Source organism: Equus caballus, chromosome 15 (genome assembly GCF_041296265.1).
Source record: "Equus caballus isolate H_3958 breed thoroughbred chromosome 15, TB-T2T, whole genome shotgun sequence".
Lineage (NCBI taxonomy): Eukaryota > Metazoa > Chordata > Mammalia > Perissodactyla > Equidae > Equus > Equus caballus.
Window position 1 is genome coordinate 26,885,099 of NC_091698.1, and position 14,742 is coordinate 26,899,840.

Genomic DNA, 14,742 nt, shown 5'->3' on the forward strand with positions numbered 1-14,742 from the left:
AATGAGTGGGGAACTGTTCCCTTGTCTTCTGTTTTTGGGAAGAGTTTGTGAAGAATTGGTATTAATTCTTCAGATGTCTGGTGGAATTCACCAGTGAAGTCATCTGGGCCTGGGCTTTTCTTTGTGGGAAGTTTTAAAATTACTACTTCATTCTCTTTACTTGGTGTAGGTCTATTCAGACTTTCTATTTCTTTTCACATCAGTTTCAGTAGTTTATGTCTTTCTAGGAATTTTTTCATTTCATCTAAGTTTTCTAATTTGTAGGCATACTGTTGTTCATAGTATTCCCTTATGACACGTTTTCTTTTCTGGTGAAGTAGATAGTAACATCCCATCTTTCATTCTTGATTTTAGTAATTTGGTTTCTTTCTATATTTAAAAAAATTTTTTAGCCAGTCTAGCTAAAGATTTGTCACTTTTGTTGATTCCTTCAGAGAACTAACTTTTGGTTTTGTTAATTTTCTCTATTCGTTTTTCTTTTTTGACATTAAAATATCCTTTATTTTATGAATAAAGGTAGTAGATAATAGGAAATTCTCCTCCTCCCCCTGCCACCAGCATCCTCACATTTGCAAAATAAAAGGTTAGAAAACTTCTGTTAGACTTCCCTCCACCTCCAGAAGTACCCACACACACATTTTAGACTTTGCCAGTGAAATGGAAAGGCCCGAGAATCACTGCTGTGTGTTAACATTTTAAAATCTTACTTTATACCTAGAATTGTGACTCTTTTTGTTCAGAATTTTCTAGGTTAGTATATCGGAGTTTCCTCTGTAAGAGAGGGTGATTCGTCCTGCGAGATTTGTCCAGGTTGCGTTGGCCGTAACCTGCTTAGCTTCTTTGAACTTTTTGATGCTGGATTCTCCTTTAGCCCAGTTGGCTACATGGAGCACATTTACTGTAGACGTGGTAATGGCTGCACACCTTTCTTCCCAGCCCTGTCCTTCTCATGTGCTCAGGTCACTGTCCTCCGCAGAGGAAGCATCTGGAAGCACAGCTTCCCGGCAGCGTTTGGAGATTCCTCTTTAGCTGTGGATGGCAGTGCATTGGCCTATGGGGCAGACACTGGCTGTTGGTAGATCCCCTTGACTTTGCCTCAGTTTGAGACATCAGATCATTTTTATTTTTCGTGTGTTCTGCGTGCTGTCTGTTACTGGCCTCTTCAAGGGTCTGTGGGATACCGTTGTGCAGAGCAGGGTCAGGGTGGGAACTTTCGTGCTTCTTGGGCGGACTTCAGTCCTGCAGTCACTGCTCCAAATGTGAGGGTTTAGAGATTTGATGGGAAAGTGCTTTTACTTAGCCCAAGCCCTCTGGTCTGATTTTTCACATACAATGAATGGACCAAAACAAGTGTCTTTTTCAATAGACATTTTCTAAAAACATGAAATTAGCAATGAATCCTAAGAATGCAAATTAAAAAAAAGTAGTATTCAATTCATTTATGACGAAGAATTAGATCATGTTCCTCCTTTTCTCTCTTATTAAGGAGTTTGAGGATACATTATAAGTGAACATTTTTGCTCTTTCTGTGGGTCAGGCACTATGCTAGCATCTTTAACATGGATTACCTGATATATTACAACAATCCTATAAGGTACACAGGTCCTAGTTTTCCAAATAGGGAAAATGAGTCAGAGATTTTTTTTTTTAATGACTTATTCAACCATAAAAACTCAAAAGTTCTGTGAAAATAAATTAGGTATATAATGACACTAATCAAGTCTTCATGAACCTATCAATTTAACTTTGTATTCAATATTTCTATTAAAAATCTATTGATCTAGGTATATGTCTATAGATCTACTTCTGTATCTACCTTTGTATGTATTTTTTCTAATATCCAAAGCCTACACTCTGCCCGTGTTTTGGTAATTTTTGTGGCATTTCCTCTTTCATTCATCTCTTCATTCATTCATTCATTTATTCAATAAATATTCAGTGAGCATCAACTATATGCCAGCTTCTATGCTGAGTACTGAGAACACAGTGAATCAGACAACCACAGCTTCTGCCCCTATCGAGCTCTCTCTTCAGCTGGGAGATAGACAACAAACAAGGATGCAACAGAATTGTAAATGGAACCAAGTTCTCTGAAAGAAAGAAACAGAATGGTGTGGAAGCTGGGGAGGGAGCTGGTTTAGAAGGGTTGTCTATGAGGAGCTGACATTTGAGGTAGTAACTGACAAGTAAGAAGTGGGCACCCGTAAGAAAAGCTGGCAGACCAATGTTCCCAGCAAAGGGACCAGCAAGTGCAAAGGCCCGAGGCAGGAACAGCTTTGAGTGGGAGACACGAAGGAATTGAGTGTAAAAGGTGAAGGCTAAACAGTCAAGCGGGGCTCCCTGGGCTCTGGAAGGTGTTGAGATTTTCTTGTAAATCCAATGGGAAATCATGGAATTTTCAGCAAGGAGTGACATCATCTGATTTATGTGTGGTGAAAGGTCACTGTGGCTACTTTGTGGAGAATGAACTATGGAAGGTTGGAAATGTGTTGCAGTGTCCACTTGAGATGTGATGGTCACTTAGACTTCTTGCCTTATCGGTCAGGGGAGAAGGCTGTCTACCATGGAAACTGAGTTTTAAGAGAGTTTCCTAAGGTTTTTTCTGTATTTTTCTGCATAATATGCCAGACTTAAAGACTGATGCATTTTTAGCAGGGTCGATACATCCCTCCCTTTGACAAATATATAGAATTTTTAAGATGGGCTAAGCAGCGCTAGAAGCTGGAGGTTTTCTTTTTTTTTTTTTTTTCTGTGAGGAAGACTGGCCCTGAGCTAACATCCGTGCCCATCTTCCTCTACTTTATACGTGGGACGCCTACCACAGCATGGCTTTTGCAAAGTGGTGCCATGTCCACACCCGGGATCCGAACTGGCTAACCCTGGGCTGCTGAAGTGGAACGTGCGCACTTAACCACTGCACCACTGGGCCGGCCTCTGGAGGTTTTCTTAAAATTCCACTTCAGGGAATTCAGAGTCTCTTCGTCTTTCTAAATAGAGGGCTACTAAAGCAAGCAGCATCAAGTACAAGTTCCTCACCTGTTAATGGACAAAATGACCAGGTTCAAGCCTTCCTGACATCGACTATAATGCAACTTTGAGGACATGGTTTTCCCAAAATTTGCGGAACATTCATGCTACATAAATGATGGAATAAGTTTACCCGAGATGTCTAAAGAGGAACATCTGCGTGAAGTTTCCTTGCTAATTGATAAGTAAGAATCACAGAGGTACTTAGTAATTTTACCGACATCAACTTGATAGGAGCTTTAGCGAATTTGTACACCTACTGTTAAAAACACAATTGTTATATACTGAAAGGTTATTTTCCTTGCTTGCTCGAATGTTTTGTAAATGGTTGCAGAATGTTCTGAGCCCTTGAGTCTCACTTGAGAGTTACTCAGCATCAGCGGGTATGAATGTCATGAGAAAAGGCTGGAACTATATTTAGAACATAAGCAAGCTGCCTTTCCTGGGAATCTTGCCATACTTTTTCCACTTCTTGATTATCTTTAAGTAAGCAATAGTTAGTGACTGATACTAAACAGATTGTTAGTGTAAATATGCTTATTACAAGTTAATGATTACATATTACTTGTCATTTAAAGCCACCAAAATGAGCCAACTATTTAAGTGTTTTGTTTGTTTTGCTTTGTTTTTATTTCCTTGGAAAAAATGGATTTTAACTGATTTTAGGGGGGGTTTAATAATAAGTGAACAATTCAGACAATTTGTATAAAACATGTCGACTGAATAGTTGCTTCCTATTAGTGCAACATATTTTAAGGAAATAATACTGAATGTAAAGTTTTCCTCTGGTAAGGAAAATCTTAAAGTGGTGTGTCTCATGTGAGAGAAACATTTTTTCCCATCGACTATTCTAAGCTCTTACTGCTTACAGTGACTATATTTTCATAAATACCGTTGCGTAGCTGTCTCTGGCATGGTGTCGTGCAGGCTGAGCGCACTCAGAAAGCATGCGGTTGTTACTGATGAAGTGCCGCTCGCTGTCTTTCAGCTGGTGTGACCATTCCCATTGCTGCTCTGTCGTGGTCAGTGGAGCAGACGCAAGAATTACGAGCCGTATCTGTGAATGTCCTCCACAAACTACAAGGCTTCGTGATCATCGTTATGATCATCTCTCTAACAAATCTTGACCTCAGGATAAAAGTGGCTAATTTGACAAAACATGAAAATTAATGGAATCACAATGTTTTGTAGATAGATGGAGTCTTAGAAAATAATCCAATCCCCTAGCGTTTTGCAGGTGGGAAAATTAGGCCCAGAGTAGATGGGCCGCTTAAGCTCACGTTCTAGTTAAATAGTTAATAATCTTTTGTTGCATAAACTGGTCTCTATGGGGTTGTCACATATACTACTGTACTACTTTCCTTTCCTTTGGAAAAAGTATTAGTATAGTAGTATAATGAAACCAAACTAAACTTTCTCCAGTTTGTAGTATATTTTGCAGTTCAAATTGCTTTGTTTTATTGTTCAAAAATAATACACGCACACACATACTGACATACAGCCCTTCAAAGGAATGAAGAGATTTGTACTTTGAATGATTGCTAATAACAGCGAGTGTATGGATAATAAATACATCAGTATAAACAGATCAACTCACAGCCCCAGGCAGATCCAAAGCAAATGAGGAGGCATTCTCAAGGAAGAAAAGGGAAGAAAGGTAGAAGGGTCAAAATGCTAAGCGAGCCTGAGGCAAGAGCTAAAAGCCATTAAGATTTCCAGCACATCGGGGCAGCCTGGTGGCGCAGTGGTTAAGTGCATGTGTTCTGCTTCTCGGCGGACCGGAGTTCGCCGGTTCGGATCACGGGTGCAGACATGACACTGCTTGGCAAGCCATGCTGTGGTAGGCGTCCCACATATAAAGTAGAGGAAGATGGGCACGGATGTTAGCTCAGGGCCAGTCTTCCTCAGCAAAAAGAGGAGGATTGGCAGTAGTTAGCTCGGGTCTAATCTTCCTCAAAAGAAAAAAAAAGGATTTCCAGCACAGAAAACTACAGAACCATCCTTAGGGCCATCATTCCAGGCCCAGGAAAGACTTGCTAAGAACTAAGGACTAGCCAGCAGTGGGAAGGAAGATGCTCTGCTGACTGGGCGTAAAAAGCAGTACCTGTGATTAGTATGTAATCAACTGTGTTCCCTTTGAATCACAGACACAATGCAAAAGGGGCAGTTTTTCTTCACACTCTTCTCAGGTGTCTCTTGCGCCTTCAAGGGTCTGCCCTTCATTCAGTTTAGGCAGATGCCACCTTTATAAATGAGCTGAGAGGGTGGGTGGGGAGCCGGGGGTAGAAGCCGGTGACCTGCAGGCATCTGACGGCACCCACCTTACCTGGCATGCCTGATAAGTCTCACGGAACAGAACTGTTCTGAAATGTCAGTCTTTGACAACAGGTCTATAAAGCCCCTAAAAATTCCAGAAGGGTTTTAAGACCAAAGTAAGATCCTAATTGCATTCTAGTGGAAGATTTTTTATCATGATTTGTGTACAGTGCCACAGTTTCATTAATACATGTTTGGGCAGTAGGATACCAGGTGAAGGACACCTGGTTTCCAGTTTTGCCTCTTGATGCCTAGCTATTGAAACATCACTCAGCGTCACACGGTCTCTTCATCTACAAAATAGGCGTGGAGCTTGGGATCTTTCGAATCCCTTCCAGTGAAAAATGCTTTGTGTCAGGAAGGATAATCGATAAAAAAGTAACTGCACCTTAAAATGTATCTATTTTTTAAGCTTGCTCCAAAAGTGTAAGCTTTTACTGTCTTTTTGTTATTTTGGGTTTAGTTGTTTGAATAGAAAGATCTTATTTTTTAAGTTTGAAGTATTCTGATCTCTTCCATGTTGCACAGTGCCACAGTCCACCCCACTGCTCAGTCCACAGCCGGGAGCACAGCCCGGCCTCTCGACAGCCCCGCCCCGCTCGCACAGGCGCCCCCTGGAGAAGTAGAGAAAACACCATTAGAAATGGGATCTGCAAAGTCACCTTGGCAAAGGGGCACCAGCTCCAAATTCATGTTCATTCTTCATCTTCACAGAGTCAAGATGTTACATTTAGCATTGTGAATTTCTTTGAGGGGGACCTTATCGTAAATCTTCCTGTCGTCTTCTCTTCGTACACTGTACGAATTAAGCATTTGTTTAGAAAATAAATACTTTTTTCCTATTATTTTGTATTCATACCCAGTGTACTAGTTTGTCTTTAGATTGTTATCTTCATTTGTTTATCAGACATTTTTCCTCTGGTCATGATTTTATTTCATAAAGATACTCTAATGAAATTTATTTGCAGTTTTTCCATTTTGGCCTACTCCACTTAAAAGGAACACCTAAAGTTACACTTTTCGAATTTTGATTCTGCTTTACTTTCCAGTATAATGTAACTGAACCATTAGACTAAAATACTGCTATATATATTTTTCTTTTTGCAGAGTGTTCGACCTACACCGCAAAATGATGCTATAACGGTACACTTTAAACCAATTACATTAAAAGCTTCAGAAAGTAAATATACCAAGGTTGCAAGTATTAGTTTTGACGGTAAGAATTCAACTTTTTCTCTCTATTAGAGTGGTCTTATTTTGATAAACTAGAAGACATCTGTGTTGACATCCTTACGTAGAAATCCAGACCGTTTCACAATCAGATTTTATATTACTGCTTTGGTTGATTTTTTTGTTAACTGTCACAGACTCTTCTTTGTTTCATAAAGGATAATATCATAAGTTCATAAACCTAAATTAATATTAGCAAGTACATTAGGATTGGAATTACATTTTCATAATTTGGCCTCTTTCACGTATATATCTACTAAACTTTGCCTTAATTATGAAGTCATTAATTTTTATAATTGAGTGATAATATATTTGAGTTTCAAAAGCACGTTTGAATTTGAAAGAGAAATAAATTATTCTCTGTAACATTTTCATATATTGGCTTTTATAAACATGACAGATAGTCCTGCCTAAGCTAAAAATAATCTTTATGATAAAATTGTCAAATTAGATAACTATTATTTCAAACATTTATATTGTGTATTTTGACATTTGAAATGTTAACCCAGACTTTAACATATTTTAATAGCATATTTTTATTCAGTTTTTCCCGCTTTACTAGAACATTTGTTGAATTTGCTGTCACAACATTTTTAAAATAGTGACTTAATGGCTGTTTAACCCATATATGTAATTAAATTTAATGAGAACTGAAACTTGGAACAGGCTTTTCTCTCCCCATGTGAGTGAGTCGCCCTAAAGCTTCAATCTTTGACTTTCTGATAAAACCACCTCTGCTCATAGTCCACGTTGCAACGCTGGACTCATCAGAAGCGAGCATTTGATCACTGGGCAAGCTGCTGAGTGCAGCAGGATGCGGGGCACTCTGCACAGTGTTGTGAGGGCAGCTGTGCTCACTCCTCGCATGTGGAGAGTTCTGGGGAGGATCTGGGGCACCTGCACAGCCCGGGTGCCTGCTTCAGTATCATCCCATGAGCTCAGAGAAGACTCCCGAAGAAATCAAGATTAAACATGAGGCATACTTCATAATCCAGTTATCAAGAAATAGTATTATAGAAAGTTTTGATGCCACAGTTATTTCCAAATCTGTGATAAATTGTCTGCTGTGTTGCTAAGATACTAGAGTCATGACCACCAGTATGAGTATCAGCAGGTACATTCTCTTCACTGAGAAAGAGAACAGCCAGCCAGTAGTAATTCTTGACCCCAGAACAGTTAGGACCCCCTTCTGGTAAACGCAGGGGATAGGGGAGTGCGTCCTGGGGACACTTGTGCCCTTAGTTCTCCCACACGCTCTTCTCCAGCTCCTCTGTTGACAACCCAGTGAGTGCGTCCATTCTTGAGATGAGTGAATGTCAGTAATGTTGGTTCTTCTGAGATCATAGACTCTAAAAAAGTGTTTTTTAAAGAAATTTTGTAAAATCCAGTACAAAGACAAAGGGAAAGCATGTTTTAAAGCAAGTGCTACATTTCTTACGCATGGTTTTTATTATCATGGGAAAATCCCTCCACCTTCCACTTCCCACCTCCCCACCCCCACCCCAGATTCCAATGCAAAATGCCACTGAGATGCTGTGAAAATCAGTCAGGAAATGTGTGTTTTACTTACTGTTTAATATTTTCAGAATGTGCCAAATATATGAACTCTGCAGTGTTCACTTTCCAAGCAAACATCTTTCTCATCAAGTCACTATTTTTATCATTTTTAACTGAATTTTCTTGAGGTTTTTGACCACTTCATTTGCTAAAAGACAACTTGATAAGTTACTATGAAATGCCTAAATTCTGGCCATGGTGATCAGCCTTACGTCAGAATAAACAGCAAAAAATTAAAAGCATCCAGAAATGGCTATACAGTAGTCTCCCCTTATCCACGGTTTCAGTTACCCATGGTCAATCTCAGTCTGAAAATAGTAAATGTAAAATTCCAGAATAAACAATTCATAAGTTTTACATTGTGCACCATTCTGAGTAGTGTGATGAAATCTTATGCCATCTCACTCTCCTGCCCTAGACATGAATCATCCCTTTGTCCAGCGTATCCACACTGTATACGCTAACCTACCCTTTAGGGACTTAGTAGCTGTCTGGGTTATCCGATGGACTGTTGAGGTGTGGCAGTGCTTGTGTTCAGGTCACCTTTATTTAGCTTAATAATGGCCCCAAAGCACAAGAGTGGTGATGCTGGCAATTCAGATGTGCCAAAGACTAGTTATTGTTCTTTAATCTCTTACTGTGCCTACTTTATAAATTAAACTTTATCATAGGTATGTATGTATAGAAAAAAACACAGTATATATAGGGTGTGGTACTATCCACGGTTTCACCCATCCCCTGGGGGTCTTGGAACATATACACTGTGGATAAGGGGTGACTACTGTACAGCAAGCAGAAAGAAATGAGGCTTAATGGGAATTTAAAAAATCTGAAGTCACCATCTACATAGCCACATACTAGATGTCATACCATTTTTTTATTGTTCTTTTTTGTGCTAAAAGTTGGATAACACACATTTGCAGAATTCACATATAAATTCTTCTCTTAAATGGAAGTATTCATGAAGTACTTTAAAGGTCATAAAGATAAATATCTTCTTTATTTGCTTTGAAAGGAACAGCTAATGGGTACCCAGATTGGATCCAGCTGAATCTATTTCTGTAATTCCAGATGAAATTATTCACAACTGCTACAAAATTTAAAGGTTTTACTTCATCTGTGAGGACAACATGATAGCAGAGAGGGTATATGTCTCCTCTTATACTATGAGTTAGGGTTGGCTAATATAAGAAGTCAGAGTTCAACTCTTGACATTGCTTACACTGTGGTACATTTTATTGGTATTTAAAGCAAGACTCTAGCCATACAAGGAATGTTATTTCTTTGGGTTTTTTTTCAAACCTGAGCTAACGTCTGTTGCCAATATTTTTTTTTTCCTTCTCCCCAAAGCTCACCAGTACATAGTTGTATACTCTAGTTGTGAGTGCCTCTGATTGTTCTGTGTGGGGCGCCGCCTCAGCATGACTTGATGAGCGGTCCTGTGTCCGTGCCCGGGATCCAAACCTACGAAACCCTGGGCCAGTGAAGCTGGAGCATGCAAACTTAACCACTCGGCCACAGGGCTGGCCCCCGGAATGTTATTTCTTAAATACAGCTGTAGACCAGCGGTCTTAAATGGGGGCACTTCAATTGTCACAGCTGGGGGTGCTACTGATAGCTTATCAAGTAGAGGCTCGGGGTGCTGCTAAATGTCCTACAATGTACAAGACAGTGCCCCACCCCCAGCAAAGAATTAATCTGGCCTAAAATGTTAATAATGCCAAGGTTGAGAAACCCTGCTGTAAGTAAAGCCAAAGCTTACGGCTATAGAGAAGTAGCTGAAATAAAGTATTTTTCCTCCTGACTTGTGTTTACTTGCTAATTCCCTATCTGTTTATCCCATTCCAAGAAAATTAAAACATTTTTCCTTTTTGTATGAAAAATTTGATATTTGGTTTAAAATGTTGTAAAAGTATTCTGTTTGCCAATTTGAAAGCTCAACTTTCTTTCTAAGATTTTGTCAGTCCACGTGAAGTCACTCTCATACTCCTCTCTGTAAAATCTTTAGTGGCAAAAGGCGACGGAGATTATTTTTTTGCTTCCTTTCAGCCTCAAAAGCCAAAAAACCATCTCAGTTTTCTGGGAAAATAACTGTTAAAGCAAAGGAAAAGAGTTATTCCAAACTAGAAATACCATATCAAGCAGAAGTTTTAGATGGGTGAGTTTCTCTTTAAAATATGCTTTATAACTTTTTACTAATCATTAAGTTCTGTTTTCCTACTCATTGACCTTAGCAGCAGTAGTAGCCAACTTCACGTAAACTCCACGGAATTATTATTGAAAGAGCAACTTCAACTATAAAGGAGAAAAATCTCCTGTATTTTGTTTATTTTTTACTCTTTTAGAAGAAAAAGGTAAATGGAATCATATGATATGAGCTTTAGTGAAGTCTTAATGATTTACTAATGCAGTAGAAAAATGAATCTATGATTTTTAAATGATATTTAAATCATTTGAGTTATTTCCCTTCTGTAATTTTTTTGTATGCAAGTGGTTGTGGCTTGCTCTTAAAGTGTATTGTCACTTGAAAAAAAAAATCATTTACATTCCTTTATAAACTCATAAACACTGTCTAGAATTACGTCTTTTTGTAAATGAGCAGTAACATACATAGTTCATTTTCTGATTATACTTTAACCAATAATAGTTAATATCCAGCTTGGTAGGGACTCATTTTAACAAAGCTGTTTATGATGGACATTTTTTTTAAGTAGCTTAAAACTTTTTCCTTTAATACGGTCTTGATTTTAATTGTTTAATTACATTTAATTAGTAGAGAATTGTTCTTTATATTTCAGTTTTTTTTTTTTTTAAAGATTGGCACCTGAGCTAACAACTGTTGCCAATCTTCGTTTTTTTTCTTCTTCTTCTTCTCCCCAAAGCCCCCTAGTACATAGTTGTATATTCTAGTTGTGAGTGCCTCTGGTTGTGCTATGTGGGATGCTGCCTCAGCGTGGGCTGATGAGCGGTGCCATGTCCGTGTCCAGAATCCAAACCAGGGAAACCCTGGGCCGCAGAAGCAGAGCGCACAAACTTAACCACTCGGCCATGGGGCTGGCCGCTAAATTTTGTTTTAAATCGTGTGGTCAATCACTAAAATATCTAAGGTTCTAATTCTCTAATAACAGTCCTTAATGCTAAACATAAATTATCACTCAGAACAAAAGAACTTGGATTTTAAATTAACATATGGAAATAAAAATGGTTTATTTTGTTCATGTTTTTGTTTTTTCAAATAGTTATTTGGGATTTGATCACGCTGCAACATTATTTCACATCCGAGACAGTCCTGCAGATGCTGTGGAAAGGCCAATTTACCTTACAAACACTTTCAGTTTTGCGATCCTCATTCATGATGTGTTGCTACCAGAAGAAGCCAAAACAATGTTTAAAGTATGTCTGGGAACCTCATACTTTTATTTTTACTGATCTACCAAATAGATGATGCTGACACGTTGTTTTTTCCTCTCCCATCATTTCCTAGGTTCACAACTTCAGCAAACCAGTCTTAATTCTTCCAAATGAGTCGGAATACATTTTTACTCTGTTTTTTATGCCATCCACATCATCCATGCACATAGATAACAATATTTTACTTATTACCAATGCTTCTAAATTTCATTTACCTGTGCGGGTATATACAGGCTTTTTAGATGTAAGTATGTTATCTACCTTTAAAATTTATAACTCTGCCTATCTTTTGTGTTTTCAGGTATTATTAGGCAATCATGTTGCACACTCTTAAATCTTGCCATTTTCTGTGCTGTACAAGTTGGTCTAATTCTCGCCTGGTCAGTACTTCCAGGATAACTGGTTTTCACCCTTCCCAGCAGTCGTCTCTCCTCAGGATACAGTTGATTCCTCTAGTTACAGCCTCCACTTCGATCTTTTCCACATTCTGCCTTCTCTTGGCTTTGCTTTTATTTATTTATTTATTTACTTTTGAGGGAGATTAGCCCTGAGCTAACATCTGCCACCCATCCTCCTCTTTTTTGCTGAGGAAGACTGGCCCTCAGCTAACATCCGTGACCGTATTCCTCTACTTTATATGTAGGATGCCTGCTACAGCATGGCTTGACAAGCGGTGCGTGGGTCCGCACTTGGGATACGAACCGGCAAACCCTGGGCCGCCGAAGTGGGATGTGCAAACTTAACCACTGTGCCACCGGGCCAGCCCCAGCTTTGCTTTTAAATTGTTACATTCTTGGGGAAGAGAAAAAGAAACTAAATGGAGGAAAAATAATAAGCAGAAAAAAAATAATGCAGGGAGGGTCAAGAGGGAACTGTGCAGGGAAGAGATGACCCAAACCAGGAAATATCAGGATGAAGAAAAGAACCAGGTAATAAAGATGAAAGTAAGGCAGGAGAGCTGCACAATTGAATAGTAATCTAAATACGGCACAGAAGGAAAGAATAAAGGTGTTTCTAGTACAGAAAATAAGCCAGGAAAAAAAAACTCTGAACAAAACTGTCCCCGGAGTAATCAATGAAAGAAGTTTAGATCAGAAACAAAACTACTAGAAAAGAGAAAAAGAAAATTAGAACATATGGAAATGTACTTCTCCAAAAAGCCAGCATCAATAAGAATTTCAGAGCTGGAAGGCCCTTCACTGTTATCCTGCTCCTTCTTCATTTCTTTTGCCTGAATGACCACCTTTCCATAGCTGCTTTCCTGAAGGCATGGCACTGCCTGAGACCCCGGACTCTCTGCCCAGTTCCCTCAGGCTCCCCCTCACCCCTCCTGGTGCCTTCACCACCTGCTGCTTTCATGTGCCTTCAGAGGAGAAATAGTTGTTCCGTGGAGGCCCTGAGTGTTTCATTTGTGATTACTCAAAATATTTTCATTGTGCAAAGTTCTTAACTATATTTTATATGTGTCTGTATATGTGTATATTTACATAAAATATAGGAGCCTTTGTATATCTTAATATAGTTATTTTCTCTTGATAATGTTCTTTTACATAAGAATAATTTTGTTTAATCTCGTTCTTTTATATCTTTCCAGTACTTTGTATTACCTCCCAAAATAGAGGAACGTTTCATAGATTTTGGCATACTGAGTGCTACAGAAGCAAGTAATATTTTATTTGCAATTATAAACAGCAATCCAATTGAGGTAAAAAAATCTGTTTTTATTCTAAATCACATCTAAGGATTTTATGCTAGTGCTACAATAATCACTTTCGTGTCTTTCTCTTTTTTAAGTTGGCTATAAAAAGTTGGCATATCATAGGAGACGGTTTATCAATAGAACTCGTAGCTACTGAAAAAGGCAACAGAACTACAATCATTTCAAGCCTTCCAGAGTTAGAAAAATCCTCTTTATCAGACCAGTCCTCAGTAAGTAAGCTTTCTTATTGTTTGCTTAAACTTAGATGTATGTCTAAACCCCAAAAAAAGACTTGCTATGTCGCAGGCTTCAGCTAACACATTTACGAAATTCACAATAGCCTTGGTTATTTGATATCGAAAGGGGCTTGTAGGTAATTTACTTCAGCCCCCTCCTTTTATGACAAAGGCACTCGAAACTTAAAGGGGTTAAGTTCTACCTTGTCATAAAATGTTCTATAACAGGCAAAATTTAAATGATACTTTTGTAATTCATGTCGTTATAGGAGAAATTTCCATAGTGTAGTATTAAATGAACCCTAAACTAACATAGTTTAGTACTTAACTAACCCTGTGTTCATTGAATTTACTGGGCAAAAGAGATAGTCCTCCCCATTGGTGGAAGATATTTTCAATTATATGGTAATAGTTCTGGCCCACTTTCTGTACTGATGAGAAGAGAGTGTCAATGAGGTAAACATTGTTTGAGCCCTACCCATGTACTGTCACTCTGTCTTATTAATACATGCAGTGGTCATAAAAGAGCACAAAACAAGAGAAAATAAATGTGTCGCTCTAAGCCCTCAGCCCTACTGAAGAGAGAACTTGAAGTTTATATCTGCTCACGACAGGGTTAGCAGAATAGCCTTGTGGGAGGAGGAGCATGACAGATGTCATCTGTGGGTTAGGAGAGAACTTCTTGCAACAACTTTACGGAAGCAAAAGCAAATGTCCTGAGACACAGAGATTGTTGACAAACGCACTTCCGTGGAATGCCATAGGTTATAAAAGTTGATTTAAACATTTTATGCTGGAGGACCCCCCCAAAGCAGGTTTTTTGGAGTGCAGTTTGGCAATGTACGCCACTCCAGGGAATTCTTCCCATGGAACTAATTTAAAGAGCCAAAAGCTATGAGAATGAAGATTTTTGTAATAGCTTTGTTAATAATTCCAAATAACTGGAAACAGCCAAATGCATGAAGTAAATCGTGATTTTATGATTGAATATTGATGCAAATAAAAAATTGAAAACATGATTGCATGTAGAAACTTGGAAAAGGATTCATGAGAAAGTGGGAAATCGTACTAAATAATATTTTAATTGCAGCTATGTGACATTCAAGCTACATAATCAGATATTTGTGAGTAGTGGTAGATTTATGGGTGATTACATTTTAAATAATTTATAATGTTTAAAATTTGATTCAGAAATAAAGCCTTCTTTTAAAACAAAAAAGGAAATGCCTATGAGAAGTAATATTTGTCACTCCAGCTGAGATTTTA

At 38.5% G+C, this 14,742-nt stretch overlaps 1 protein-coding gene across 5 annotated transcripts in view; it reads left to right on the forward strand.

Moving 5' to 3' along the window:
• TMEM131 (transmembrane protein 131) overlaps positions 1–14,742 on the forward strand; it is a 224,554-nt gene that overhangs the window by 157,175 nt on the left and 52,637 nt on the right. For all 5 annotated transcript variants that reach the window (XM_023618615.2, XM_070235088.1, XM_023618613.2 and 2 more), the window contains 6 exons: positions 6,451–6,559; positions 10,180–10,288; positions 11,370–11,523; positions 11,615–11,785; positions 13,136–13,246; positions 13,336–13,470. In XM_023618615.2, the coding sequence (XP_023474383.1) occupies positions 6,451–6,559; positions 10,180–10,288; positions 11,370–11,523; positions 11,615–11,785; positions 13,136–13,246; positions 13,336–13,470 (789 nt within the window). The remainder of the gene's footprint in view (positions 1–6,450; positions 6,560–10,179; positions 10,289–11,369; positions 11,524–11,614; positions 11,786–13,135; positions 13,247–13,335; positions 13,471–14,742) is intronic.